This window comes from Hakea prostrata, chromosome 6 (genome assembly GCF_041222555.1).
Source record: "Hakea prostrata isolate BN-2017 chromosome 6, UWA_Hpros_2, whole genome shotgun sequence".
Classification (NCBI taxonomy): domain Eukaryota; kingdom Viridiplantae; phylum Streptophyta; class Magnoliopsida; order Proteales; family Proteaceae; genus Hakea; species Hakea prostrata.
In genome coordinates this window covers 24,938,940-24,966,929 of record NC_142605.1, presented here as the reverse complement: position 1 = coordinate 24,966,929, position 27,990 = coordinate 24,938,940, and the positions used below count along the sequence as shown (strand labels likewise).

Here is a 27,990-nt window from a genome sequence, read left to right as displayed (position 1 = left end):
GATATATAGGTTCGTTACTCGTATCCCCTTCATTTGAGCGAGGTTTTGCGAGTTTCGCTTGCGGCGAAAAAACCTCTGTCGGCAATCCTTCTTTATACACAAACCCCTTGCAAAGGTACTTTCTGATTAACCCTTCTCTTGTTTGTATTTCTCATTTTTCATTTTTCATTTCTCTTGTTCTGTGTTTCGATTATGGTCTCCATATCCTCCTCTCCATCCCCTGTAGGCTTTTTTCAATTTTCCTATTCTGCTCTTATCTCTTCTCTTATGGAGTTTTATCCTGTAAGCTTAGGCTATGGTTAGGGTTTATGCTTTTAGGTTTGAATGGTTCTTGTACTATGCTTTTGTCTGAGTGAGCTTCTGGGTCTGGAGATTAAAGGTTATGATGGTTCAAGGAGTATCGATTGGACTGCAAATGTGGGGTTTTTTTTATTATTATTTTTTATTGCTGAGCTTAATGGATTTCCTGTTTATGTTCTTGCACTTGCTTTTGTTTTAGTTCTCTATTTTGTTGTTGGTGCACTTACAGCTCATGGTAGTTGATGACTTCCTAATAATGTGACATTTGGATCTGATTCTTTGTTTATAGGTCTTAGAGACTGCTACTAATTTGTTTTTTTTTTTTTAACCATCTGACCTTATTGGAAATAAAATGGTTTTTCGTGGCTTTTAATGGGAAGGCTTGTGTTAGACATTGATTTGCTTAGGCTTCTGCTTGCTTAGGACTGTGGAAGTTAACTGGTGCTATTTTTTGGCCTTTGGTTCTGTGGTGCTGAACGTTTAAGAAGTTTTAGTGTATACGTTATATTGAAATGGAAGGATAAAAAGGCCTGGCCACTCCAGTTGGTACCACCTAGGTTTGTTGTTTATGGGATTCTGCTTGTGGTTATCATCACACCTTAGATGTTTTCTCACCTGATTCTAGACGCGTACACTGCTGTGGCACCGAATGCTAACCAAACATTTTTGTGCTTTACAACTATGCCTCTTTTTTTTTTTTTTGTGTGTGTGTGTGTGTGTTTTTTGTCCATCCCTTTTTAAGCCCCTGTGTGATGGTGTTAATTTTTCGGTACAAATGACACTTCATGTGAAATTTTCCTCCATGCAGAATTTCTTCTCTTAAAGTTGTTTTTGCATTTCAAGTTTAAACAAATATTTGAAAAATACTAGTATTGAGTCTGGAGGCTTGAAAAAAAAGGTTGCTTGCTTTCTTAATCAAGACTGAAGGTTTTGCTTGGAGGGCATTATTATGCCAGGGAAAGAATGTATTCAACTACTATCATGCATTATCATTGGCATGACTATGAGTTATTAGCTAGAATATATTTTGTATCGATTATATGGTGCTATAAGATTCTTGTGGATTAGCTTTACTATATTAATGGGTTAAAAATATTCATGGCACGAATGTGCTGTGCCCTGGCTGTTGCCTCTGGCTTAAAGGAGGGTCTCTTAGTTTCTTTTCAGTCTTTTCTAATTACATTAGTTACTAATTTCAAATTTAAAAAGTCGGACTAACTGTTATTTGGAAGGTTTTATTTATTAATTTTATGAATTTGTAGTTTACATTGGAGTTGTTTATTTTCCTGATTAGATAGGGACTGTGTTGCTTTATCAAATGAAAGTTGCTGAGCAAAAGAGGACAGAGATGAAGAGGAGAGTAATTAAATGCTGTGTTCAGGGTTTTTGAATTTGAAAGTGCGGTGTTCATGTCTTGGATTTTCTGGTCACCTTTATGCTCCAATAATTGAGATTTAGCAAGTAGCATTTTTTATTTTATCTGTATGTATAGTTGATACAGTGAAAACTGCACTAATAGCACCTAAATTTGTTTTAATTTCTTGAGCATGTTCTTCCTATGTGCAGATGAATGTGGAGAAGCTTATGAAGATGGCCGGTGCAGTACGCACTGGTGGTAAGGGAAGTATGCGCAGGTGGGTGGACTTCTATCCACCATTTCTTTTTTGAATGATTGTAGCAGTTTGATTTTAGTGTTATTTACTATAAGAAATTAAGAAATATTTCAAGTTTTTTGAGAGAAGACAATATGTATAGTTGTTCTGTTGATTTTATACCATCATATGTATGAAATCCAAATTTCGTCCTCTAGGTGTGCGTATGTGGAGACCTTATTTACTATTTAAGATTCTCTATAATAATATTTGGATTGATGTTGGCTGCTATTATTGCTAAATTATTTTCAGAAATATTTCTCTCTATCAGAGTTGCTGTTGTTCTAATTTCAATACGATTCCTGCATGGGTTGGATTGTCAATTTTCCTGATTTGATCTTGTGCCCAAATAATATTCTTATGCAGTCCATTGTGGTGTGCTTCTTCTTCTTCTTCTTTACTTTTTTATTTATTTCCAAAAAAGTTGTATCTTGGGGTTGTTTGTTAAGTACTTGATGCATTGGGCGTGGATAATGATCAGTGGTGAATGGGTCCTGCTATTCTGCATTCTCTTTGTGAAATTTCTTGTTTTGCAAAGCTTTTATTTAATCATTTCTTGTTATAAACACACTGAGGATTATATTATAGATTGACTGCAACTTACTACAGATTGATTATTTTGTTTCCAACTTCTTGATTGCTGCAGAAGCTTGATATTTCCGTTCCTTCACATAATTTGATTCCTAATAATGCTTTTGACAACAGAAAGAAGAAGGCAGTTCACAAGACTACAACAACAGATGACAAAAGACTCCAGAGTACCCTGAAGAGAATAGGGGTAAATGCCATTCCTGCCATTGAGGAAGTCAACATATTTAAGGATGACATTGTCATCCAATTTCTAAATCCCAAAGGTAAATACAAACTAGATGTGACATTTAGTAGCCATTTATACCTGTACTTTTCTTCCTGTATTTGCTAATTGTACTTTTTGTACGTTGCAGTTCAAGCATCAATTGCTGCCAACACTTGGGTAGTAAGTGGCGCTCCACAAACTAAAAGTATGAGCCCGTTCCTATGCTCATTTATCTTTATAGGCATCTATCCTTGTCAGTCTGTTCAACTACCTGCAGGTGGTTGTAACTTAAATTAAACATGATCTGATATGTCTATCAGGCACTCACTTCTCTGGCACTTGGTTTGCCTAGCCATAAATATAATGGATAACCTATATAAGAAAAAAGTGGTGCCTGAAGTAAAGGTAAATTGACAGAAAAAGAAACTAGATGAAGTATTAGATTCCAATTCCAACAGGGGTCTTGAAGAGCTTAGGGATTAGTTGAGTGGTTTGGCTAAAATGGAGTTTTGATGATATGATGGGCACGAGATCCTGCAATTTGGTTTTGGCCTCGTTATATTCTTTCAAAATTTCCCCCACCTCCTTTCTGGGTATTAACTATTTTGTTTCAATTTGGTTATTACTTATTTTAAAATTTTTTTCTTGGTGGCTAACACTTAAATGTCTTCTGCTGCAGAGTTGCAGGATCTTCTCCCTGGAATCATCAATCAATTGGGTATGTCCTATCTTGTCTCCTCCATTTGTGTTGAATTATGTCATCTTGTTTTTTCCGACTACCATTATAGAAAGGAACAAAAAGATTGGTATGCTACGTAGAAACTGTGTATGTGCTAAATTTTTGCTTCAATTACCGGAATGTAGGGGTGCAAGTTTGGCCCTGACTAGGTCCAAGGGTGGGCCTGGGATTACTCTTTGGCCTGCCAAGCCTGTCCCTGATTTTTGCCCTTGACCCTAGCCCTGATTTTAGCATTGATTCTGGCCTTAATTTTGTCCATAATGCTTGATTTCAATGAATTAGGAACAGGGACAAGACTAGGGCTAGGGACAGGGTCAATCAGGGCAGGAATGGGTTTGGGTTGGCCTTGTAGGGCTTAGGGTCAGGGACAATGATCCTTGATCCTGAATTAAGGTCAGGGCAGGAATGAGCTTAGATTAGAATATGCAAAGCCCAAGCCCAGCCCGGCCTGTTGCTGCCCTACCGGAATGGTGGTCGGGGTGTTTATGGTAAGTTGCTGTAGGATTGCTCCATCTGCATTTGGTTCCTCTTGTAGCTTGGCTGGAGCATTACCATATAGCATCTTACTATTACTGATTTTCCCTTTCCCAGGGTTTGGTGTACTTTAGGTTGTTTGATCTTTAACGTTTTTAACGTCTTAGCTTCATTCCGTTTAAGATACATCTTCAAAATTTATGGCAGACTTCACCTATTTACATCTTTGGGATTTATGGTTCTTGATTTAATTTTTCAGGCCCAGATAACATAGACAACTTGAGAAGGCTGGCAGAGCAATACCAGAAGCACGCACCTGGAGGAGCTGGTACAATCCCAGAGGAAGATGATGAAGAAGTCCCAGAACTTGTGGCAGGACAAACATTTGAAGCTGCGGCTGAAGGTCAAACAGCTTAGAGATTCTGAGAAATTTTCTCAAGCTTTTCTTTTTTTCGGGCCTAGCTTCATGAAGTGTTAGGTTGTTTTTTTTTTTCTTGGAAAAAAAGATAAAAAAATACTGTTCTACTTTTCTTCTTGGAACTCCTTGTGGAATACGAGAAATCATTTGTTGTTGTGATGGTAACATATCTAGATAGTCTCCAATCTCCATTCCATTTCGCACATGTACTTGATCCGAATGTGTTCGTTCATACTTGAAGCTAATTTTTCATTTGGAAGCAGAGCTTTTCTTAGTTTTTGTCAAAAAGCCCCATGGTGTGATATTTACTAGTCTTTACACTGGAATTACTTTCTATTAGTGCAAGATTGATATGTTGTCTGTCAACGCGTCCATACTGAACGGCAAGCCATTTGAAGCCCCTCGGGCGATGTATCTTCAATAGAAGGGGCTTTTGTTAGCTATAAGCATAAATTGAAGCACCTTCTAGGAGGCTTCGATGCATTAGGGAGTGTTTCTGCTGTTCTAGTAGTTGAAACCAATTTCTCTTAGTGTAGAGGTCATGGGTTCGACTTTGTTGAGACATATTAATATTCTCATGCATATTAATATTTTCATCCCGACTTAATAAAACCCTATTGTACCAAAAAAAAAAAAAAAAAAAAAATTGCAAAGGCATCGAATAAGTCTTTTGGCCAGCTACGATAAATACGGCAATCTCTGGTAGTGAGTAAGAAAAAACTCTTAGGAAAAAACTCTTTCCCCTTCTTTCTGTGCAATCTACACCCATCAATTGGAGAAATATGATACAAAACAGAGCTTTTTCTTTCTTTCTTGAACAAGATACAAACAGAACTTCAACAATAACAAGAGAACGATTAAGAACAAAATGAAAGCGTTCTCTAATGCTGAATTACACTCTCCTCAGCACCCCTAATGACAAGGAGAAAGTTCTAAAGGATATCTTCCAATGCATGGCGTGGCAGGGGCTACATTTCATCCATCTTTCCTGCTACTTGATCGAACGAGACTGTGTAAGTACATCAACTGCTTAGATTCCACAAACATGTAAGATCATCACCACGAGCTTGGCAACTTTGGACTTCCAAGGCTCAGAGACAACTGAGAAGACAACAGAGGATGCATTGCTCTGGATCTCTTCCAACCAACTTCTCTTGTTTTAAATCGTTGATGTTTCTTACCTACCCACTCTGATGTTCGACCATTCTTTTGATGGCCAGCGTGAAATAGATGAGAATCATTGTACCCATGCTGGACCTGAACCCTCCAAATCAAATCATAGAACAAGACATATTTTATTAGATGAATATAAGATGAGGTGTGGTCTCTCCTAAAATAAATGATTCCCATTTATGGTTTATCTAATAATTATGGCAAAGAGTTTTCTGGCTTTATGTTTCTCCCACATCTACAAAGCCAGCAAAAGAAATGAAGTCTAGACTCTGAAGCTATCATTATAAAGTGCCCATACTGCAGACAATCACAGAAGTAAATTATTAGTTTGTGACCACACTAGCCTTAGATGATAGGCCAAAATCACAGAAGCTATCTTTTTTTTCAGTAAAGATTTTCACTGGATACTGGGGCAAAGCCCAGGAGAAACAGCTAACACCTCATGCAACCATGGGGAGAAAAGTGGCCACTCAGTCCGTGATAAGACGGTGAACACCTTCCTAGCTAGGGAGCATTACAATCCCTAGAAATAAAGGAAAACTTGCAATTTTTCATGAAATTGATACTTGTAACCAGTTCTTCTGGCCTGAAATGTACCGTATTCATCAGGTGTTGATTATGTTCAGTTCTTTCAAGAGAAACTGATATTGATGTGAATATCATTTGGCATGAACCATCAATTTTTGGTTCTTTAAGTGGCAGTGAGTTGACTTGGGTTCTTCTGGCCTTCCCACTTGGACCAGTTGGCCCAAAAGTGACTTAGTTTTCTCTGAAACTAATGGGGAGATCAATCAGAAAACCTGGAAATCATGTCATCAACTAATTAATAATTTTAAATTCAGGCTAGAAGTTGGCCCAACTGGAGCATGCACTTCATTGATTATCATCAAGCAACATTTTTCAGATATTCTGGCTTCTTTTACTATTTCAAGAGATTGGGAAGTAGGAGAAAGACCACGGAAACTTTCAGTAAAGAGATAGCCAGTGTTAATGAACTCACACTGTTGCAAAGAAGAGAAGGATCTTCCTTGGGTTGAGGGAAATAAAGCGGTTGAATCTCTTATTCCGCCCATCACTTGTCTCCATGAGATTAGGACCATTGAGGGTGACTGTGGTTGTGGCTATGGTGCTAGGTTTGTTTGAGATCAATGGATGCTTCAATGGCTCCAACTGCGAATACACTGCAAGAGAGACATACTAGCCAAATTAGCATGAGAGCACAGCAGTGTACACTTCATCACAGGGTTTTAGTGTTTGATCTCCAGTTTCAGGAACCAGTAATAGACTATTGCATGCTGGCCCAACGTTGGTAACCATTATCTGATCACTCCATTAAAGGAAAATCCCTAAACAGAGCAGATAATCCAAATATAACTACTTACATTTTTATAACTTCCATGCTAATTAATTATCATTTAGTAATTAATGGGAATTTGAAAGCCCCAACATTATCAATGAACCAGTCCATACCTTTCAAGAGAATCTTTTTTGATGGTACATCTATTTCTTCCCCGTCAGCATCACACCGTCTTTCCATTCGACAGGAGCCTTTCCGTGAAAGTTTTCTCTATAGAATGAAACAAGAAATACTGGAGTTATGGGTTCTGGGAATGGTGTGGTAACTAAAATGTGACTGCTTGCTATAGGAATTAGTCACTTACGGTCAACTTTGGGCTTCCTGAGCTTTTGTCTGTTGATTGTAATAAGCTCTCAACATCCAACACCACATTAGCTGCTTTATCCACTGCTGTAGCTTGACCCTAAAAGTAAGATAACAGGTTAAAGGAAAAATCCAAAAAGAATGGGAGAAAACAATTTCAATTTCTTTATTTATTAAAAGAGTGGTTCTAGTATAAATTTTCTTTTATTGTTTCAATCAAAATTTTCTGCCTGAGGGGAAGGAAACTGTAAGAAACCAAGTTGATACATGAGTTTATCAAACCCAAAAATGTTTATTATTCATTTAATATTTTATAATAGAAATCCAAGAGGACTCAAGATAAATACTGGAATTGGCGCCTCAAAGATCTCCACAAGGGAGCTGCCACACTACTTGGCTCCCAGCCGATGTGGTAACTCAGATAACTAAGATCATCTAATTGAGTTTATCAACATTAATTATAGGGCAAATTACATATAGAGCTTTGTGTTTGCAATTAATTACATCTTTATTTTAGGATCCTCTATTTTAGGATTAAAGTAATGAATTTTCTTTTAGGACCACTTAAAATTTTAATCTCGGGTCTCCTTCCCCTATGCAAGGACAAGCATAGTTTGTCTTGTCCCCAGATTTCTTTCAAAAGGATCGAACCATAATCACAAAGGAAGCAAAACTGAGAGCAAAAAACGACAATAGAGATATATAATGGGTAAAGAGCCAAAGAAAGTGCTGTCCCACTGACCTGCATCACAGCTTCGCCCATCATAACCAAACAAGACCTATCCTCCACTCTTTTTATCAATCCCTTTCTCTGTCAGAGATTAAGTTCCTGCATGAACCGATAGAAACATAACTTATCCAAAAACAACCACAGCTCTCCACCAAGTGATCTTTCTTATCTCTAATTTCAGAGGAATAAGCATCAAACAACCAAAGGCTTTGGGGTTTTTAGAACGTTGTGTTAGATTTCTTCGGTGAAGGAACTTTGTGGGATCCATTTCACTCAGTCAGAAACAACTAACCAACGCCGTTAAAATCTGCCAATATTTACAACCTTGACAACTCAATCCATCTACAGTTCCACTCAAACCCACTAAGGCGCTAATCTCAGAAACTGAATTTACTTTTACTAAATTTTATTATCACTAATGCCCCTATATTTTTCTTTTTATTCACAACTGTACCTGCATATAACAGGTGGCACACATGCTGCCGTGCAGCGTGATGGGTGTCTTTTATTATGGCCCCACTTCTGACATACCCAACTCTATATCCAGAATCATAAAAATGCGACATTCTTAAACCAGTTTTATCCCAGTAAATTTTTTTTGTTTGCCGGCGAGTTTATATTAGGAGATGTTTGTGTCACCTGATGTGTGCGAGTTTGAACTTTTAATAGTTCAATTAATCCATTGGATGATCAACGATCAAAATCATTTTGTTTGTGGAAAAAAAAATCATGTAAAAAGGAGACTTTGTCTTCCTTTCAGACCCGTTTCCTAACCTCATCTATCTACAGTGTTTTCGGTACTTCCTTCAATAGAAAAGTATCTAGAAAATATTGAGATCCTAGAATATACTGGCATGCGTTTGAAAACAAGGACTTTCAAGATCTTGACATTCCTAAGGATTTTGATTTTAGAGGATTTTGACTATTAACAATAAGAAAATCACAAAGCTGGATATTTTCTCATCAAAGGAATTTGTAATCCACGCAGATGCCAGCCATTTCCAGTTACATCAGCTGCAACTTAGCTAAGCCTTGCGAGATCTGGGAAGACTTTTTCCCTTTGTCTTTCTTCCCTTTCAACTAATCAACTTAGTCTAGAAATTTGGATTTCATTTTGGATTGCAACAGTAACTGAAGGTTGTTAAGCAAGTTTACACTAGACAATTCGAATTTTTGGACTTTTATGCGGAACTGAATGATGGCTGATAATATTGAGGAAAAATGTCTAATTTCATGATCAAAGGGAAAGGGAGTTGGTTGGAAAGATCTAACTTTTTTTTGGTTAAAGGTTAGAAATATCTTACAATATATGTTGGAGTCCATTAATTTTATCGCCCAAGTAGAAAAAAAAATGCAGGGAAGTGAAAAAGGTCTCATCTTTGTTTTTTTCTTTTTTAAACAAAATTATTTTGACCATTGGATTAGAATGATCCAGAAATAAAAATCCTAGTAACACTCAAAAGCAATTTCATTCTATTCTGAAAATTAAATACTAACATGGACTATTCTGTGAATAAAGAGAATATAAGGGGTTTTAAATTATTTCAACGTTTTTATTTTCTTTTATGTTTTTTCTATTGGGGATGGTTGGGTTCCGACTAACCTGAGAATGTCTGGACGCGAGAGCAGTTAATCGCTAGTGAAACCTTGCCGGAATTTCCTCTTTGACCATACGATGTATAGTACACGTATGCATGAATGATCCCTGCAATATTGACAAAAAATTTATCATCATCAGAATTTGAATGTTCTGCAAAAGTACCTTAATCAGGATAAGAGACAAGAAATTTCACTGGCAATGGTTTCTTTCAGAAAGCAGTGTGTAAATGCGGCATTGTTATGAACCGAGAATTACAATTGAAGAAGCATACGAGAGAGGATTCACATTTAAGATAGCGGATTCGATTTGAACAACGGCGACCAAAAAAAAATAAAAAAACTTGTTTGTAGAGTCAGCGAACTTCGATTTTCTCAACGGGGATCAAGGATTTGAGGATTCGGTGTTTCTTCAAGGATTGAACCAAGGGTGAGGAATCTAAGGATGGAAGAATTAGAAGAAATCTTCCGAGCCTTTAACGATAAACAGATGAAGAAGAAACAAAACAGAGAGAAGCTAATTTCTTATCCAGATTGTTCCACATAAAAATCCTTTAAAGATAGAGAGGGGGAGAGAGCGTGTTGCTTTGCTTTGCTTTGGGAGTAACACGGCAAGCTATCTGAATTCTTAAACAAATAGAATAAAGGAGTAACGGCTCTATGAATCGTCTACGTCTGCCATTAAATACCTTCAGATTCAAGATTCTCATATTCCAACTCGTTCAAAACGCTAAATGAAACCGCGAGTTTCCCAAGAGTAACAACTGCAAACGTGGTTTAATTAATTCAATCCAAGTCACAGACAAGACAGAAAAACTTCATTTCAAGGCGATCTGAGCAGGTAATGCAGACAAACTCAAAGACAATAACTCCAGAGTTCGCCCCTGCTTACCGGCTACCGCACAGTGAACTTTTTCTCTCCCTCCCTCGTTAAAATCTAAAGAAAATTATAAAATTGGATCGAAACAGAAAGAAATCGAGAAACTAACTCGAATCATAATTTATGAATGAAATGAAAAACTCTCCATTTTCATGGATTTCAAAACCGGAAAACTCGAACTGACCTTCGCAATGCGTCTACTCCTTCCTTGCGTCTCACTTCAACCTCTAGAGAAATAGCAGTGACGAGTGTTAAGTCTCTATCTCGCTCTCTCTTGAATGCTCCGATCGAGAATCTCCCTGAGTTAATGGCTTCTTTATTGGGAGTTCCACAAATCTCAGTTCTCGATGAGTATGTAAGGGCATATAATTTAAAAATGCCCTTCTATTTGTTCCAAATATCAAGACTGCCACTCTCATATAAACATATCAACCCGGTTGACAGAAACACCGTTTACCAACGTTTCTAGGCCCCCACCCCAAGAAGTAAAACGGAAAATGATTAACGGACATCACCGTTAATTGTCAAACCGAAACCGGGGGTTAGTTTTGACCAGTTGGTTCACTTTTAGATTAGAACGTTGTGGTCCAAACCAATCAAATTGAACCAATCAAAGCACAATAGACGGTTTAATCAAAGGAAAACCAATTTGAATTTTGGTTGGACCAACCACATGGGTCTCACTAACACCAATTCACATGGCCAGTGAGGGTTTGTTGCACCCGTGAATTGGTTTGGAAGGAGTTGTTTCTGAAAGTGGTTAGATCATGTATTTTAACTGGTTGTTACATTAGGATAACAAAATCTAATATAATACTTAAAAAACAAAATTCCTGAGAAAGCAAAAAGTATCGGAAAAAAATATTTCATGCGCAACACTAAAGCAAAATTATCGCTTCTATACACTAAGTTATGAAAAGCTAAAATGTTGCAGGGCTCGTACTAGATTATGTTGACTCATCTGCTAATTTTATATTTTCAAATACACATAACTATGCTTTAGAGTGCCAAACATACAAATATACAACAAATTAAAAAAATAATTAAATATACAAATTATCTATATAAAATTAAACACCGCCATTCCATCATCACATTAATAACTATTTTATAGTTATTTTTAATTTAATTTAAAATATAAATTATAAAAAATATGGAATCAAGAATTCTAACTTATTATTTTTTTTTAACTCATGACCATGTGAAGATAAAGGAGACTCCCACGAGTCCATGCAGACAACAAATCACGTGAGTTTGTCACTTTTCATAAAGTAATGCATTTCATTTTCATCAGTCAGACTATTTTTGTAATCTTTAATTAAGAAAAAAAAATCAAATTGGCACTTTGATGGATCATTTACGGGGGCTAAGATGGACGGAAAGGGGAAATAATTAATACATATTTAACCCTAATTAGTAGGTAAAGATTAGTTTTATAGTAGGTGAAGAATGACCAAACAAACATATCACAGCTAATCTATAACCATGAACTAAGTTTTGAACCCGTGATGCTCATCCCCACAACTGTTATTATTAGGGTTTTTGTCTTAAAGCTCTATTTTGTCAGTGGAGAATATTATAATTTTTATTTGTTTGAAGAAAAAATTTACTATTTAACCAACGGGGTTGGTCCAAGTTAGGGGTGTCAACGGTTTAGGTTGGGCCGGTTTCAGGCTGAAAAGCACTCAGCCAAACACGGCCCATTAAGAAAATAACGGTTTCAGGCCGGTTTTGGGTCGATGCGGTTTGGGTTCGGGCTGACTAACGGTTTTGAATTGGGTTTACTAACGATTTGAGTTCGGGCTTACTAGCGGTATGTTTTGAGTACTTTGTTGATGTGTGGAATTTATCAAGAGCATGTAAACACATATAAGCATTAAATTCACTTCAAATCTCTTGTGTTGAGTGTTCAAAACCAAAAACTCTTTTTCTACAAAGAAATAAAAATTATAAAATTAATATACAAAAGAAATCTAACATCTTGATGAATTTTAGTGGGTTGTATTTGTCTATTCTCTTTTCCCTTCTTAACAGTTGTAAAAATGAATCAAAATAAAGCATTAAAAAATTTTCAAATGATAATACATTTGTTAAATATTTACTAAACCCATCTTCCAAATGGCAAAGGCTTTGACCGGCTTGTTGTTTGCATATTCCAAAGCAAAACAATTAAGAAAACAAATAGAAACTTGGGGATTTTCTTGGCTTTTACATTTAAATTTATTTTATTTTATTTATTTATAATGGGTTTAACGGGTTGGTTCAAGTTCGGGCTGGTTTCGGGCCAAACGGTTTGGGCTAGCCCGGCCCAGCCCGAATCGTTGCGGGCTGAGGTTGTTCAGCCCAAACACAACCCATTAAGCTTCTGTGCGGGCTAGTTCGAATTAGATTTTGATACCCCTAGTCCAAGTGGTAAGCAACTGAGTTTGCTTAAGCAAGGTTCCGGTATCGAAACCTTGTGGATGTAAAAAATCCCTACTGGGAGACTCACCTACCAGAGCCAGGTGTGCGACCCGGGTCGAACACCTGATTAGTCAGGGCAAAAGCCTTGAAAACCCGAGTTGGCAAACCAAAAAAATTTACTATTTAATATGATTGTGCTCTGCACACTGTTTCAGCTTCTTATGTAAAGACATTAAGACTAAAGAGTTTTCATGTTCAGCTTTCCTTTACACATATTCCCCCGCTTTCCTCGTCTCCCTTAAGCCTATGAGCCCCTCTCCACATTACTATTTAACCAACACGGCCAATATATTTACATGTATCCTTTTCGCTGGGATGTTTAATTTAAATACCCTATATCGCGTGAGATACAATCCGCCGCTTTTAATTGCAAATTTTTTTATGTAAAACCATAGGCACCAAGAGATTAGAATAACAATTATTTGTCTTAAACTCCCAGATCATCATGTTCAGAAGACATTTAACACTCCATTTAAAATTTCTTTTATTTAACAAAATGATTTCATATAATTCCCATGGCTTCCATTTGAATAATGTATAGAAAAACACAACAGAAGAATCAGGCTAGAAGTCACAAGATGCATCCGAATAAATATAAAAAAATATCTCTTTCCAGTCAATAATAGAACAATTGGAATTATCTCACAACTTGACAATCACAAGGGGGACAAGAAACAAGAAGAGAAAGATCTTAAAGATGGTTGGTGATTAATATTCTCATCATTGCTTAAATTATATGTATTTGTAGATGTGACCTATGGTGTTTAAAGACAAAGTTTATAATTACATGTGAATCTCCAATAAAATCATCATAATGTGCAAACAAATATTTATTATAAAAGTGTCGGCTAAGGAAATTGACATGTTAAATCTTCGAATTCAGTTATATCTAAAGTACTCATATCAGTATAATGATCAGTGGACTAGCATCGAAGCTTGAGTTACGGTATTAAAACAAACTCTCAATAAAAATTCCTAAGATAAGATTGCATAGAAAAATTACACCCTATTTTCCAGAACTCTACTTGTGCAAAAGCCTTCGAAAGCAAATTTGTCCATTTTATAAATGATGGAATTCCCAAAATGTATGTCAATATAAAATGAAATATATTTGGTTGAATTAAACATTAACAAAAACAAATAACCTACTACACTGGCAAAGAAGTAATTCCAATTACTCACCAATGCCTTCCAATTAAAAGTTGACGCATCAAGACGCAGAGGTCCTGAATCCTAATAAAATTTCTGGTTCTTTTAAAGTCAAGTTGGGTTGGACAAGGTGATCAAAGCTCTTTCTGGGCAGCTGACAGGATCATAGTGTTCTTTGGGTGATTTTGAATCCGATTCTCATTAGTATTCTGCTTCCACATATTCACACAATCATCCAGAACACTAACCACGCCAAACACAAAACAAAAGAAACCAAAAGAGACAACAACACAACATATGAGCAACTCACTGGTGTAATTCAATTAATTTACTATATATTGTCTAACTTAAAGCTGCCCATGAAACTAAAATAATAAACTGTGAAGAGTCAAGACACAATCTTATTTGAACTTAAAATCTGAAACTGAGAGTCTAAGCAGATGTCCAGGATAACCATGAACCAGATCACTCAAACTTGATATACTGGATAACGAAAGATAGAAGAAATCAGATCATTCGATCTGCAGCAGTGAATTCAGGAGAAAGATAATAGCCCACTGGATCAACTGTGTTGGAGTCATCATGTTCTTCAGCTAATGATGAGTTGTAAGAGTTTGAACAATCAGTTTGCTGAAGCTGTCGCCCCAGGTGAGCTTGGGATGGGGAAGCTGAAGCTTTTGCTCCTGCTAATGCAGCTCTTACGGTTGCCACTTCAGCTTGGGTTTCTTGTATCATCCTACTCAACTGAGTTATTATTCCAAGAGATCCATGAACCGGATCTTCAACCCTGCGCCGAGCGTCCAAATACAAAGAATTGGCAGCTTCTGCTCTTTGGAGAACATCAACTTCCTGCTCAGAAAATGTTTAGGATCCATTAAAGAAAAAACGCAAAACAAACCATTGATTGCCTTTGTGATAAATTTCTGACATGAATTAGTATCATTATTTTGGAGGGGCTGGTTTGGCCCAATAGCCGATGTATCAGCAGTTGTAGCCTGACATCCAGGCATTTGAAAACACCTCTCAGCCATAAACAGGGTAAGGCTGCACTGAAAAACAACTTCCATTTTGTACTAGTATCATTATATTGAATTGTGGTTGGATCATAACTTCATGAATTTTCATTTAGTACACATTCAAGAAGGCTATCACCAACGTCAAAAAGTACAAAACATCAGACTGTAGGGAACCCTAACCAAATTAGAAAAATAGAATCTCCAATAAAAGACTCAAAAACTCTCCATAGTTTATGATTTCCTGCTCTCAAGCATTTCAAGTTTCAATTACTGTATTCATCATCTATTTATAAGTCTATACTCTTCATTTATTTTTATTTTTTTCCCTCTCTTTAATGAGTACTCATAAAAAAAAATTATGTTCCTCCCTGCTGCATGGTGAGTGAGTTTTCTTCTGCCCCGTGCATGTTTTTTTACCCGAAACTCTAGTTCCCTTCATCTTCAGTCCCTCTCATCTCCTCTTCTCATGGTTGCTATGGAGAGAATTACCCCCTCCTGCTTCCTCCTACTGAACAAGACCCTGGACCATCTCTAAAACATTAGGAAGAAAGAAGAAGATGATGGTTATGTCTCTTTGGAAGAGACACCTAAAGAGGACCACTTTGAAGTTCATCCTAAGCGTACGCTAGTAGGAAAAGTGTTGGAAGGAAGACCTTTTAGAGTCCAAGCAGTCAATGAAGCTATGGTTAGAGCCTGGAATCTTGTCCATGAAGTTAAGGTTGAACATCTAGGCCCACAACTATTCATCCTCACTTTTTGAACATCTCATAGACGTGGAAAACGTTTGGAAAGACTCCCCTTGGTCGGTTTCAGGCAACCTTATGGTTCTTGAGCACTAGAATGAAGAAGAAAAGTGGGATTTCAACAAACAAGATTTTTGGGCGCATTTCAATGGAATATCAAATGATGTTATCAAGTTGGAACTGGGCAAACAATTGGCTGCTAAGGTGGGAGATCCTTTGTTTTTTAAATGCTCATAACACACCAGCAACTAAGGAACCCTTCCTGCAACCTCTGGCCATGTTGCATCACCTAACATGCATGGCACACACACAAGCTCCTACCTCTCTAAGAACTCAGCTAGCCCAAAACCCCAAAACCAAAATATGGTTGTACATACTAGTCCAAGGAATGACCCTACTGATATTTCCCATACTCTTGGTACGTCTAATCTCAACAACTCACCTTTTAGCAGTATTATTCCCAATGAATCACCAACTTTGCAAATATTGGTTGCTATTCAAACCTAATTACACCAATTTCAAGAAAACCCACCTAATTTGTTATCCCTTTTGCCTCTCCTTTCCTAGTTAACCATCACTAATCAGTCTACTCAACAAGCTACACAGCCGAACCTACCTACCCTCATCTCAGCCAAACCCAACCTGAGAAGTGGACAACTCAGATCACACAAGCCTAATCCAATAGTCAATAATCAATGGTCTCACACAATTAGAACCTGCAGATTTAAAGACTCGTTGGAATATGAGTCAAAATACTTTCAAAGCTCCATACAAATTCACAAACCAATTTTGACGTAGTGACAACAGTTATCAAAGCTATTCTATTCCTCGTAGCCTTCAAAAATGGGAAAGAGAGCAGAAGTTTATAAAAGCTGGCCAGAAGAAGAAGTACCATCCAACGTTACACTCTAGAGCAGTATCTGTAAAGGTTACCAATCCCAAAAATAAATAAATAAATAAAGTAAGCAGGTCCACCTAGAAGAGATGGAAGTGCAAGGTCTAAATAATAGTAACAAGCATGGAAAGAAATTTTGGGTTTTTCCCCTTTCCGCCCGGGGGGGAAAAAAAATAGGGACCGAACCGGATTTCAACTTTCGATTTCCGGCGAAACCACAATTTTCGCGTCTTCTTTCGCCGGTCGGATTTTCCGGACTATTCTTCCCGCCGGTCGTGAGGGGGGGCGGCCATTGCCGGAGAAGAGGGGAGGCGCCGCGTCTCCCCCCTCGCCGCCCTCCGTTGCGAGTCGGTGTTGGCCCCTTTGTTCCGGCGCGTCTCCGGGTTGTTCTCACCACCACCCCCACCATGTTCCTATTTTCAGGCGCGGCCATGCCGGAACCATCGGAGGGTCGTTGCCGGGCGGTGGGTGTCGATAAGGGCTTTGCCCGTGGGTCTCGGGGCCGGGCGGTCGGGGCCGGGGAGCCTTCCCCGTGCGGCCCTCCGTGCGGGCCGGTTTCTCGGCACTTCGCGAGGTCTGGAAATCCGTGAACGCGAGTCGTCCCCCCAAGGATCGAGTGAAGAACCCATCTTCTTCCCTTCATTTTTTAGAGGAGGGTCCCTTGATTGTTAGAGGTTATCAATATCAAGGGAAATCATGAAAATAATAAGTTGGAAGTGTCAAGATGTAAGGAGGGCATTGACAATTCAATCTCTTTCAAACCTCTCAAGAAAGGTGAAGCCCAAAATTGTTTCTTTCATGGAGACTGAAAATGTTGCTGAAAAAATGAAGAAAGTTGGTAAAAAGCTTAAGTTGAACAACATATTTACTGTGCAGCCGATTGGGAGAGCTGGTGATTTGGTGGTTTTGTATGGGAATTACACCCATATGACTTTTCTGGAATCTAATAAGAGATTTATAGATGCTGAAGTTTCAGTTAATGATGCCACCCTTATTTATATTAACATAGTTTATAGAGATCCTAAAAAGATAAAAGACATTAGTGTGGGACCAACTCAAAAGAATTGCTAATGGAAGAAATGATCAATGGCTCTGTTTTGGTGACTTTAACTCCTTTGTTTTCTGGAAGGAAAAGAAAGGAAGGGGCCATTAATGGTAGCAGCTATGAGAATGACAACTTCAAAATGATTATGGATGATTGTAGATTCCTTGATCTGGGTTCTCAAGGCCCTAACTTCACTTGGAATAACAAAAGAAGAGGGGGAGCTAATATTCGAGTTAAATTGGACCACTCTTGCCAATTTTGATTGGAGAAATCAATATGAGGAGGCTTTGATAGTGGTTCATCCTATTGTTGGATTTGATCATCTTCCTATTGTTATTGACACTGTTGGAGGCAAGAACTCAGGTATTAGGCCCTTTTGCTTTGAATCTATGTGGTTCCATCATAAGGATTGTAAGAGTATAGCAAATCAAACTTGGAGTATTGAGGGTGGGAGCAATCCAGCAGACAAACTAATGCTTAAAAGCCAAAATGTCAAGAAAGTTTTTACTAAATGGAATAGATCCTCATTTGGTCATGTACAAACCAAAATTTCTAATATTCTCAAGGAGCTAGAAAACGTCATGAAGCAACCTTCACGGGAGAATGAGGAAAAGGAAATAGTTCTTCATAAATTGCTTGAAATAGAGCTGGAAAAAGAAAAAAAGACACAATGTGGGCCCAAAAGTCTAGAGAGTTGTGGTTAAATGCACAGGAGAAAAACATACATAATTTTTTCAAATTTTTATTTATTCAAAAAAAGGAACTACAATCAATTTCAAAACTGAAGCTAAGTTCAGGGAGATGGTTAAACTTGGAAGAAAAAATTTTTTGTGAAATCTTGGAAGCTATCTATTGTTATGAAGGCATTGAAGAAGATTCTCTTAACATTGTTTCTATCAATTGTTCAGTCAAAGGTCACACAATAATATAACAATATGCTGATGAAACCTCCAAGTACGGAAGCTATCAAGGCAGCTCTAGTGTCAATGGCACCTCTCAAATCCCTAGGTCCAAATGGTCTACCCCCAGCATTCTATAAGCCTTACTGGGACTTTTAGTGGAAGATGTATGTTAGTTTGTTTCTGACCTTTTTATTTTGAGTAACATGCCTAAGGAAATCAATTCTTCCTTTGTGTGTTTAATCCCTAAGTGTAATCACCCTAAAATTGCCCTCCCTAATTTAGGCCTATTAGTTTGTATAATGTCATTGTCAAAATAGCCACAAAAGTGATTGCAACAAGGTTGAAAGGTATTTTGGATAGGATCATTAGTGAATCACAATTTGCTTTTGTTCCTAATAGGAGCATTTTTTTTTTTTTTTTTTTAATAATGTTCTAGTGGCTCATGAATGTTTCCATTATATAAAAAATAAAAAAATAAATAAAAATAAAAAAATAAAAAAATAAAAGGAAAAGAAAGCAAAAAAGTCATGGCCCTAAAGCTTGATATGAAAAAAGCTAGAGTGGAGGCTTCTAGAAGGGACTTTGTCTAGACTAGGGTTTTGTAATCAATGGGTGAATTTAGTGATGTCTTGCCTCAAATCAGTGTCTTACCATGTACTTGTGAATGGCTCTGTCAGGGGTTCAATTCAACCTTCAAGAGGGATTAGATAGGGAAACCCTATCTCCCCTGCTATTTTTGTTCTTTGTGTTGAAGCCTTATGTTCTATTCTTACAACAACTCAACAGGAAGGTTCAATCACTGGTATGAGAGTCAATAGGACTACCTGTATTTCTTATCTATTGTTTGCTGATGACACTAAACTTTTCTCGAAGGTGAACTTGCAAGAATTTCAAAACATTAAAGCTTGTCTTGATTTATATTGTGCTGCCAGTGGCTAGCAAATAATTCAACAAAATCCTCTATCTACTTAGGTCCTAATACTGCTCATAGATTTAAGAAGTGGTTGTCCAAAGTTTTGAAGATACTATATGGAGGTCCTCCTAAAAGTAGTTGGGCTAACATCAAAATTCCAGGCATCAACAAAAGAGGGCTTTAGGGAAATTTAGGAAAGAACAAGAAAAAGAATGCAAGGTGTTGGAAGTTTGCTCTTCTATCCATGGCTGGGAAAGAGGTTCTTTTGAAGTCTATGGGTCTTACCGTCAACAATTATGCAACATCACACTTTCTTCTTCCTAAATCCCATTACAACAAGATTAAGAAGGATGCAATTAGCTTCTTTTGGGGAGAGAAAGATATGTTGGGTGTCTTGGAATAGGTTATGTTAGTCCAAGGATAGAGGGGGCCTGGGGCTTAAGATCCTTATTTGCATAACATGGCATTGTTATGTAAGTTAGCTTGGAAGGTTTGGAGTAACCCAAACTCTTATTGGTCAAAATTTTGAAGCAAATCTACTTTCTCAATTCGGATTTCTTGACCACATCCACCCTGTTTTAATTCTTGTGGGAAACCTCATCTTCAAATCACCCTTACTAGATTGAACCTGGTACCTACTCCCCGGGAACCTTACGTCAAGTATCCCACTTCCTGGAGGTACTGGACACAAGTTTAAAGCCTTTGACCAAAGCCCCTCAATTTCCCCCCCCCGGGGTTTTTTTTTTTGGGGGGGGGGGGGGGCTTTGGGGGGGGGGCAGGTTGGTCTCAATTTAGGATTGGTCTGGGTAGTTGGAGATGGAACATGCATTAGAGTTTGGGAAGATTAGTGGATTCTTTCGAGCCCTGACTGCTAAATCAGAAGTTGTAATAGGGACCACCGAGGTATCAATCTTGTATCTGATCTCATAGACATAGAGATGTGTTTGATCAGGTTGACACCCAATTTTGAAAATTAAAATTAGTATGGTTTCAAGATAAGATAGAAGAAGTTGGGGGCTTGCTAAGAGCGGTGTGGTTTTTGTTAAGTCAGCCTATCATCACCTTTTGAACATCAAAGAAAAGGAGAGATTGAATCAACCCCCTTCTTCTTATAGTTCTAGCACGAACAACATTGATCCAGGGGTTTGCAAAAATATATGGAACTATTGTTCAGCTATGAAGGTTCGTAGTATGTTGTGGAAGGCGTGTGCAGGGGCCTTAGTTTAGCCAATGAGTTGAGCAAGAGAAACCAATAGATTGATCCTAGATGTTGCAGATGTGGGGAGGTGGAATTGACCAACCATAGATTGGTGGACTGTGAATTTGCTCGTAGGGCATGCTTTGCCTCTCCTCTCTCCTTTTTCCCTCCTACTAATACAATAAGTTCTGCTATCAGTTGGTGGAAGAATATCCTACCTGCAAAGAAATCAGTGTACAAGTAATTGAATGTTCTTGTTGTTTATTTCTATTGGAGAATCTTGCTTGCTAGCAATTATTTGATCTTCACAGGGATTCAATGGAGTCTAGAGCAGGTGGTGGACAAGGCAATTGCAAAGGTGAAGGACTATTTCAGGTGCAATGGAGGTTTTTGCAGAGAAGACGATAGAAGGGTGTCAAATCAAGACCCTAGAAACTCCTCTTCATGGACGTGCCCTCTAGTGGGCTTCGTGTATATCAATGTGGATGTTGTGTTTAAACATAGATGAGGTGGGCTGGCCATTGTTTGCAAAGATTTTGAAGGCAAGCCCATTAAAGGTCTAGCAATTCCAACCCAATTCGATTATGTTCTAATGGGGGAAGCTTTGGCGCTAAGGGAGGGAATCTTAATGGCTCTGGAAGAAGATTTTAGAAATGTCCTGATGCAATTAGATTCTATGAAAGTGATCAACTTTGTGAACAAGCTAGGTCTAATTATAGTGGACATTTAAAATATTGTGTGGGACGTGTTGGATCTCTCTTCTCAGTTACAGAGTATTTCCTTCCATCACGTTAATAGGGAGTGTAATGCAGTAGTTGACTCCCTTGCTTCTAAGGCCGTGTCCATAGCGTGTTAGACTCTTTGGCCTATTTTGGATCCTTGGTTTCTAGATCTTTATAATCTTGATGCCTTGCATGGGTCACACGTTAACATATAGACCCTTTTCCACCCAAAAAAAAAAAAAAAAAAAACTATATACCATAGAAATTGGGAAGTATCTAAAAGATCATATATGGACTCTATGGTTAATTCATCACAACGAATTCATTCCAAATGGGTCTTAAAGGCCCATGGGATTGATAGCTTGGGGTTATTCCATCCATATATAAATGAATATTGCTAAAGTGGTTGGTTAGGTTTGTGAAATCATTCCACATTGATAATATAATAATTCAAAAATTCCTCTCTTCTGCATGCGATTAATTATTAATAAAAACCTAGCTTCATTTCATATCACCCCTTAAGGGTTTTCCAACCATCGATCAAGCCTCCAAATCAACACTCCAGCCCTAGCCTATTGATGGTGAAAAATCTAAGGATCACTCCCTAGTCAAGATTTGAATATGCATTTCAAGAAAAAGCTGATTTTACCTTCCATACCCTCCCAATAGATAACAAAAATAGACCTAATTCAATTAAAACAAATTCATTGAACAAAAGCTAGCTAAAATGCAAAAAGATCAAACGTACCATGAGCATTTTGCTTACATTGCTCGCACTGAAGACTTTGTGGACTACTTGGAATTTCTCCAGCTCACTTCTAGGAAAATAAGGTGCAAAGATGCATTCCGGTAGGCATCTCTTCTTAAAGTATTTGCAGGCTGCACATTGAGGAATTGCGTTGGCCCTTCCTGGATTAGCCATGATTGAACTATTTGAAGTTCGAGACTAGGGATCTATCGACTATAAGGAAAAATATTTTGAGGATAGCTTTTCCTCCAGTTCTTTTAGATATACACACCAATGGGTTAAGATTCAGGGGAAACAGCTTATGAAAGAGGTCCTCTCCAGTGCATCAACATCTTTATTCCCTTCCAACAACTAAAGGCCCTTGCAGAAGTATTCTTGTGCTCCCATCCGTTGGATGTGTAATGAACAGGCAGATACACTAAAGAGAATACACATCGAATAGTTACACCAAATGGTCAAACCTAGAAAAACTTTAATTAATGTCATTGAATTCCCCATTTATTTTGTCCATAATTTAAGGTGGTTGAATACTTACCTATGTTGACGATTTGAAACATGCTAAATGGTAAAAAAAATTCAAGGTAAGTTACGTCGAAATGTAACTCCTTGAGTGATCATGGTAAAACCCGGTAAGGTCGGGCAAGTACCTGTTCATAAAAACAAAGAGTGAGAGCAGGTTGATCTAGGTGGTTGAGAGGCCACCTCTAACAAGCATGTTAGATTCAAATACAGCACCATCATGAGGTTGGGGTTATAAGAGCCCTAAGCTGAGTACATAAAGAGCAACAGGCATTACTACTAAATGAGGTAGGAGAGGGGTATTTATAATGTAACCTAACCATAGGGAGTCGTCAAATTGTCCACCTAGCATGGATCTCCTCCAAGCTTGACACATCAGATACAAGAGTTGACCTCTCTGACAGGCCGGCCCCTATAAATGAAAGAGGCAGCCTGATGGGCAAGTTCTAATACATGTAGTCAACAATAACATGGGTCACTGCTTGAGAAGGATGCGGTGTTAGGTCAATACATCATTTATCTAGTAGGGGCCTGAGGGTCTTTGGGCTACTTGGCTTTCCACCGAGCCTTCTCTATACGTGCGAGCCCATTAGAGAGATGCAGTAGAAGTCTTGTTCCTCATGGCAATGTTCAAGAGATTAAATCTCATGTTCCCTAATAGCATTCCTCTAATGTCAAATCAGCATCTTGAGGTCTAGGGTTGAGGCCCCTAGACTTGAGTGTTGTCACCATTGCTCGGTTGTTTCCCACTCTTTCCTGTGGACGTAGGATCGAGCTCCCTAGTCTACTCTATGCACAACTGGTCTGATGAGATTTTCTAGTTTGGCTGTTGGACCAAGACCTAGCTTGGGTACTTGGTACCCATAGAACAAAATTCGGTCAAAATTTGCAAAATTTTCATTTTGGGAACCTCAAAACGAAAATCTAGGGACTGAAAAAAATCCCAAGTTTTGATCGAAACCGTCAAAATTTCATTGAAACTTGTCGAAACCTTGAAACCTGTCGAAACCTAGTTCAACCTAGCAGGACCAGCTGGTTCATGAGAAAAAAATTCCCAAATTTCGTAGGAAACATGAGAAATTTCGTGGAAACTTAAGAAATTTCGTGGAAACTTAAGAAATTTCGTGAAAACTTGGGATTTTTTCTTGCAAGTTTCGTAGCTTTTCTAAATTTTTTATTTTTTTTATTTCTTTCATGTTTCCCCAAATACCACGACAAATACCCCCTCCATCAAGACTTCCCTATCTAAATTGTGTATTCCCACAGACTGGTTATCTTAGGCAAGTTTATGACACTTACAAAGTTACAATTGTCAATTACTTTGACAACCATAGGCATAAAATGTCATGGGATGTTTATATTCGTTGGTTGGAAGAGAGGATGTTACAGGCATAGTACTACTCAGCTCACAAGATGGATCCCCTTAGGCACTCATCTTGGCTCTGAGTTGTACTTTCCTTCTATTGTCAGTTACTTTGTATTTGATGTTTTGAAGTTAGAAATTATCTATTGAATGTTATGTACTTAAGTAGTTAAGTTTATAGTCTACTTCTCGGACAATTCTGCATTGATATTAGGTACATTGAATGACATATCTACATTGATTTTTTTAGCAAAATACAACAAATGTGTTCTCTGTACTCATTAGCTTAAATGCAAAGTATTACCCTAAAATACTCCTTAAAACCTATCGAAACTTGATGTCGAAACTTGCACAAAAAAATCTTAAGTTTCCACGAAATTTTCCAGTTTTCCACCTAGGTTTCCCATTTTCACCTGGTTGAAACTTGAGTTTTTTTTCTATGCTAGTACCAAGGTTTAAAGTATCGGTCTGTATTGTTTCATATCAGCCAATACGTATTGGTATCGTAGGCCTACGATACAATATAGGTTGATTCGTCTCTAACTTATTTTTTTTCCTTATCGTTTCCCACGTATCGTTATGTATTGGCTGATATGTTGAAAACAATACAAAACACTACAATATGAATCGATACCGTCGATACGAACTACTTCAATGGGGGGGGGGGTAACGAGTTGGAGAAGGGGGAAGAAATGGGTGCAGTCTTAATCCATTGGCCTTTTCTTCACAAAGCTAGAAATGAATTTCTAAAAGGAGAATGTGAAGGAGTTGACGTAAGGGAAGAAGTTTGAGACCTTGAGATTGAAGGCCATGAGTGAAAAAGAAAAATTTACTGAACTTGGTGGGTCATTGTACATCAACTTTTATCAGCGATTGATTCCAAAAATTACTTGGAGGGATAAATTGAGTTTTTTTTTATGTGAATGATTTCATATTTTCAGTACCAACTCTCAGTTTCGCCCACTTCTAGGGCTTTTACACCTAAAACAAAAGACTTTCAAGGTAACAGGGTTTCAGATGTTCTTTCTATTTATTTTTTCCCTTTCTGACGAAGAGGTTTCATTGATGTCAGTATACTAATTAACTTTTAAACAAATGTAAAAAATAACCTCTAAAATCATTAATTGATTTCCCTAATGGGTCCAAAACCAAGAGTTCATTGATAAATGGAGCTTCCATCCAACTTCCCACATTCCCACCTTGTATATACTAGCGTATCTTTATTCTCTATACGGTATATTTTCTTAATTCACAGTAAGAAATTTTCTTCATGAATAAAATATGATCTTAAAAGAAGTACACATGATTAGTAGATGCATGATTAAATAATTATTTACTAGCTATGTCTTTTTCTTTTCTTTTATTTATTTATTTATTTATTTATTTATTTAAGTTAGACTATTTCCATATGTGCTTTGATCATTTCTATTTAATTCTACATTCATTGATACATATCTACAATACGATACGACACAAACCGAAACATCTCTTAAAATCACTTGACCAATACACTACCAATACAAGATACTCTACACCTTGCCTAGTACAAATTGGGACAAATAGAGGAAATGTATCTTGTCAAAGAGCGTATCCTTCGTCAAATTAAGACTTGCATTTCAAGTATGTACAATTTTGATTTTATTAATTTTATCGCGTATATGGCCATTCTATAAGAAAAATGAAAGGAGCATGAAGTAAATCAAATCAATACTTAAGTATAAGCTTTTATCTTTATTACTTCATTGATGGTTATTGTTGTCCCCATTTTGAAATTAACATTACAAAGCTAGACTAGCTAAGGAGTGAAGAGGCTACAGTGACAACATGGACCCTTTTCTTGGCAATGGTGTCATCGATATCGTTTGAAACCCTAAAAGAATTGAGAAGAGAACATTAAGAGAGAAGGTGGGGGTGGGATGTATGTTAGATTGAGGCACAAGATTGCTTTATCAAGCTAGGAATACTCAATTTGTTGCCTCCTCCAGTGCAAACTGTCGGGAATGGGCGCAAGCACAAAGAAGAATACAAGCAATACACACTCAAGGAATTTACTATGGTTTGTCAAAATTGCCTATGTCTGCCAAAGAATAAAAGCAATTCCACTATTTCTTGAAAACCTCACCATTGTCACACCTTATAAAGTGCTACCTTTTGCATACCTTGTTTTCTAAATTATCCCAGAGTGACTGTTTATAAGGAAACCCAACAACCTAATCCCCATACAATTACAATTGTATCCCTGTACAAATAACTAACTTAAAACCTATTCCAACTACAAAAACAGCCAAAATCTAATAATAAGAACTTGCAGAGTAAAAGACATACCCAAACCCAACCTCCACCTCTGCTTGAATTCTACAAATTACCTTGAGGAAAACCAATGTTGATGTCTAATCTGCAATCACCTTTGTCTTTGTGTATCTACCACACTTTACCGCATGCCCCACGTTCCCTCTAGGGATGCTTTAATTTCTCGATCACCATCACCTAAACCAGCATAACGCAAATCCCCACCTAAGGGGTCCTGCATAGCTTAGCGTCATTGTACAATGTGATGTGATTCTACCATTCCTATTGCTTCAGTTTGCTCTGAAAGATCATTGCCACTTACCAAATCCAAAGTGGAAGTCACCTAATTTTTATCATATTTTCCCTTGTTCAACGCTTGGACCTGCGACTTCCATCCACCTAGTCAATTCTAACCTAAGCTCCACTTGTTTCAACACTCTTTGCAAACCTATATAATTTACCAATCATCCGTCCCTGCATCAAAGTCATGGTCCCTCTTGAACCTTGATAACCCCACTCTCAGATGAGCACATGAAACCTTTAGAATCCAAAATTTCGAATCAAATATATAAGATTCTTCCTTAGATTTGACATATGCCTAATTCCACTCAAAATTAATTCACACAATCCTATTAAACATGTGAATCCGTACATTCTCAATTCTAACAACCTTGCTTTCCTTGTTGTTTGCCATTTTGATGACACCATCCTCACATGCAAGATATGTAGCAAACCAATCCCTAACTGAACACATATAAAACGTTCCATTGCTTTGCAAGATTTTTTTCATTTAAAACCATGGGCACCATTTGATTAGAATTATTATTATTTGTCTTGAACTCCCAAATCATTAACATCAATAAGACCCTTAATACTAGATCTATTTGAAATCTCTTTTATTTAGATTTCATATAATTCTCATGGCTTCCATTTGAATATTTGAGAGTCCCCTAACCTCCTTGCAGTCCATAGGCTTTCTTTTCTATAGAAAAACACAAAAGAAGAATCAAGCTAGGAAGTCACAAGATGTAGTCAAAGTCACTTTCCAGTCATTGATAGAGCAATTGGAATTATCTCACAACTTGACAATCAAAGGGGGACAAGAAGAGATGGATCTTAAACATGGTTAGTGATTGATATTTTCATTGTTTGGATTATATGTATTTGTAGAGGCGACTTAAGGTGTTCAAAGACAAAGTTTATGATTGTGTTTCTTCAATAAAACCATCATAATATGTAACCAAATATTTATTATAAAAGTGATATCTAAGGAAGTTGACATGTTAAATCTTAGGACCTAAAGTACTTGGAGTGGTGTAGTGATTGGAGGACCTACATACCATTACGGTAGCCTAAGTTTAAGTTATCAGAACAATCAGTCAGTAAAAATTGTTGAAATAAGGCTATATAGAAAAATTATAAATCCCCTCCTCCCCAAGCCTAGACTTTGCTTTTACAAAACCTCTGAAACCAAGTTAATTTGTCCATTTTATGCATGATGGAATTCCCAATTTGTATGTCAATATAAAATAGAATATTATTGATGGAATTAATCAGTAACATAAACCATAACCAACTACATTCACAAAAATGTAGTTACAATTACT

General features: G+C 37.4%; 2 protein-coding genes across 4 annotated transcripts; one reads left to right on the top strand and one right to left on the bottom strand.

Moving 5' to 3' along the window:
• The first annotated feature begins 7 nt into the window (after positions 1 to 7).
• Positions 8 to 4,641, top strand: LOC149012837 (nascent polypeptide-associated complex subunit beta-like). Its single transcript, XM_089158037.1, has 6 exons — positions 8 to 115; positions 1,867 to 1,934; positions 2,658 to 2,806; positions 2,897 to 2,953; positions 3,428 to 3,466; positions 4,221 to 4,641. Exons 2-6 carry the CDS (start codon positions 1,867 to 1,869, stop codon positions 4,376 to 4,378), a joined length of 471 nt encoding a protein of 156 aa, XP_089014163.1. The 5' UTR covers positions 8 to 115; the 3' UTR covers positions 4,379 to 4,641.
• Positions 4,642 to 5,109: 468 nt separating this feature from the next.
• On the bottom strand, positions 5,110 to 10,764 carry LOC149012836 (uncharacterized). Of its 3 annotated transcripts, none has more exons than XM_089158034.1 (7): positions 10,603 to 10,764; positions 9,546 to 9,647; positions 7,955 to 8,041; positions 7,214 to 7,312; positions 7,023 to 7,119; positions 6,553 to 6,733; positions 5,110 to 5,636 (listed from the first exon to the last, which is right to left on the bottom strand). In XM_089158034.1, the coding sequence occupies exons 3-7, from the start codon at positions 7,976 to 7,978 to the stop codon at positions 5,561 to 5,563; spliced, it is 477 nt and encodes a 158-aa protein (XP_089014160.1). In that variant the 5' UTR covers positions 7,979 to 8,041; positions 9,546 to 9,647; positions 10,603 to 10,764; the 3' UTR covers positions 5,110 to 5,560. The 3 variants fall into 3 exon arrangements, with proteins under 3 accessions (XP_089014160.1, XP_089014162.1, XP_089014161.1); XM_089158036.1 differs by lacking the exon at positions 10,603 to 10,764 and adding an exon at positions 10,228 to 10,593; XM_089158035.1 differs by lacking the exon at positions 10,603 to 10,764 and adding an exon at positions 9,828 to 10,200.
• Between the last annotated feature and the right edge of the window lie 17,226 nt (positions 10,765 to 27,990).

Bases quoted from the DNA above. Each gene is read 5' to 3' on its own strand.
- LOC149012837 (XM_089158037.1), top strand. From the start codon at position 1,867: ATGAATGTGGAGAAGCTTATGAAGATGGCCGGTGCAGTACGCACTGGT. The intron at 2,954-3,427 runs GTATGAGCCCGT...CTTCTGCTGCAG, and splicing joins TGGCGCTCCACAAACTAAAA to AGTTGCAGGATCTTCTCCCT. The intron at 3,467-4,220 runs GTATGTCCTATC...TTAATTTTTCAG, and splicing joins TGGAATCATCAATCAATTGG to GCCCAGATAACATAGACAAC.
- LOC149012836 (XM_089158034.1), bottom strand. From the start codon at position 7,978: ATGATGGGCGAAGCTGTGATGCAG. The intron at 7,313-7,954 runs GTCAGTGGGACA...TCTTACTTTTAG, and splicing joins TGGGCGAAGCTGTGATGCAG to GGTCAAGCTACAGCAGTGGA. The intron at 6,734-7,022 runs GTATGGACTGGT...TCTCTCTTGCAG, and splicing joins AAAAAAGATTCTCTTGAAAG to TGTATTCGCAGTTGGAGCCA.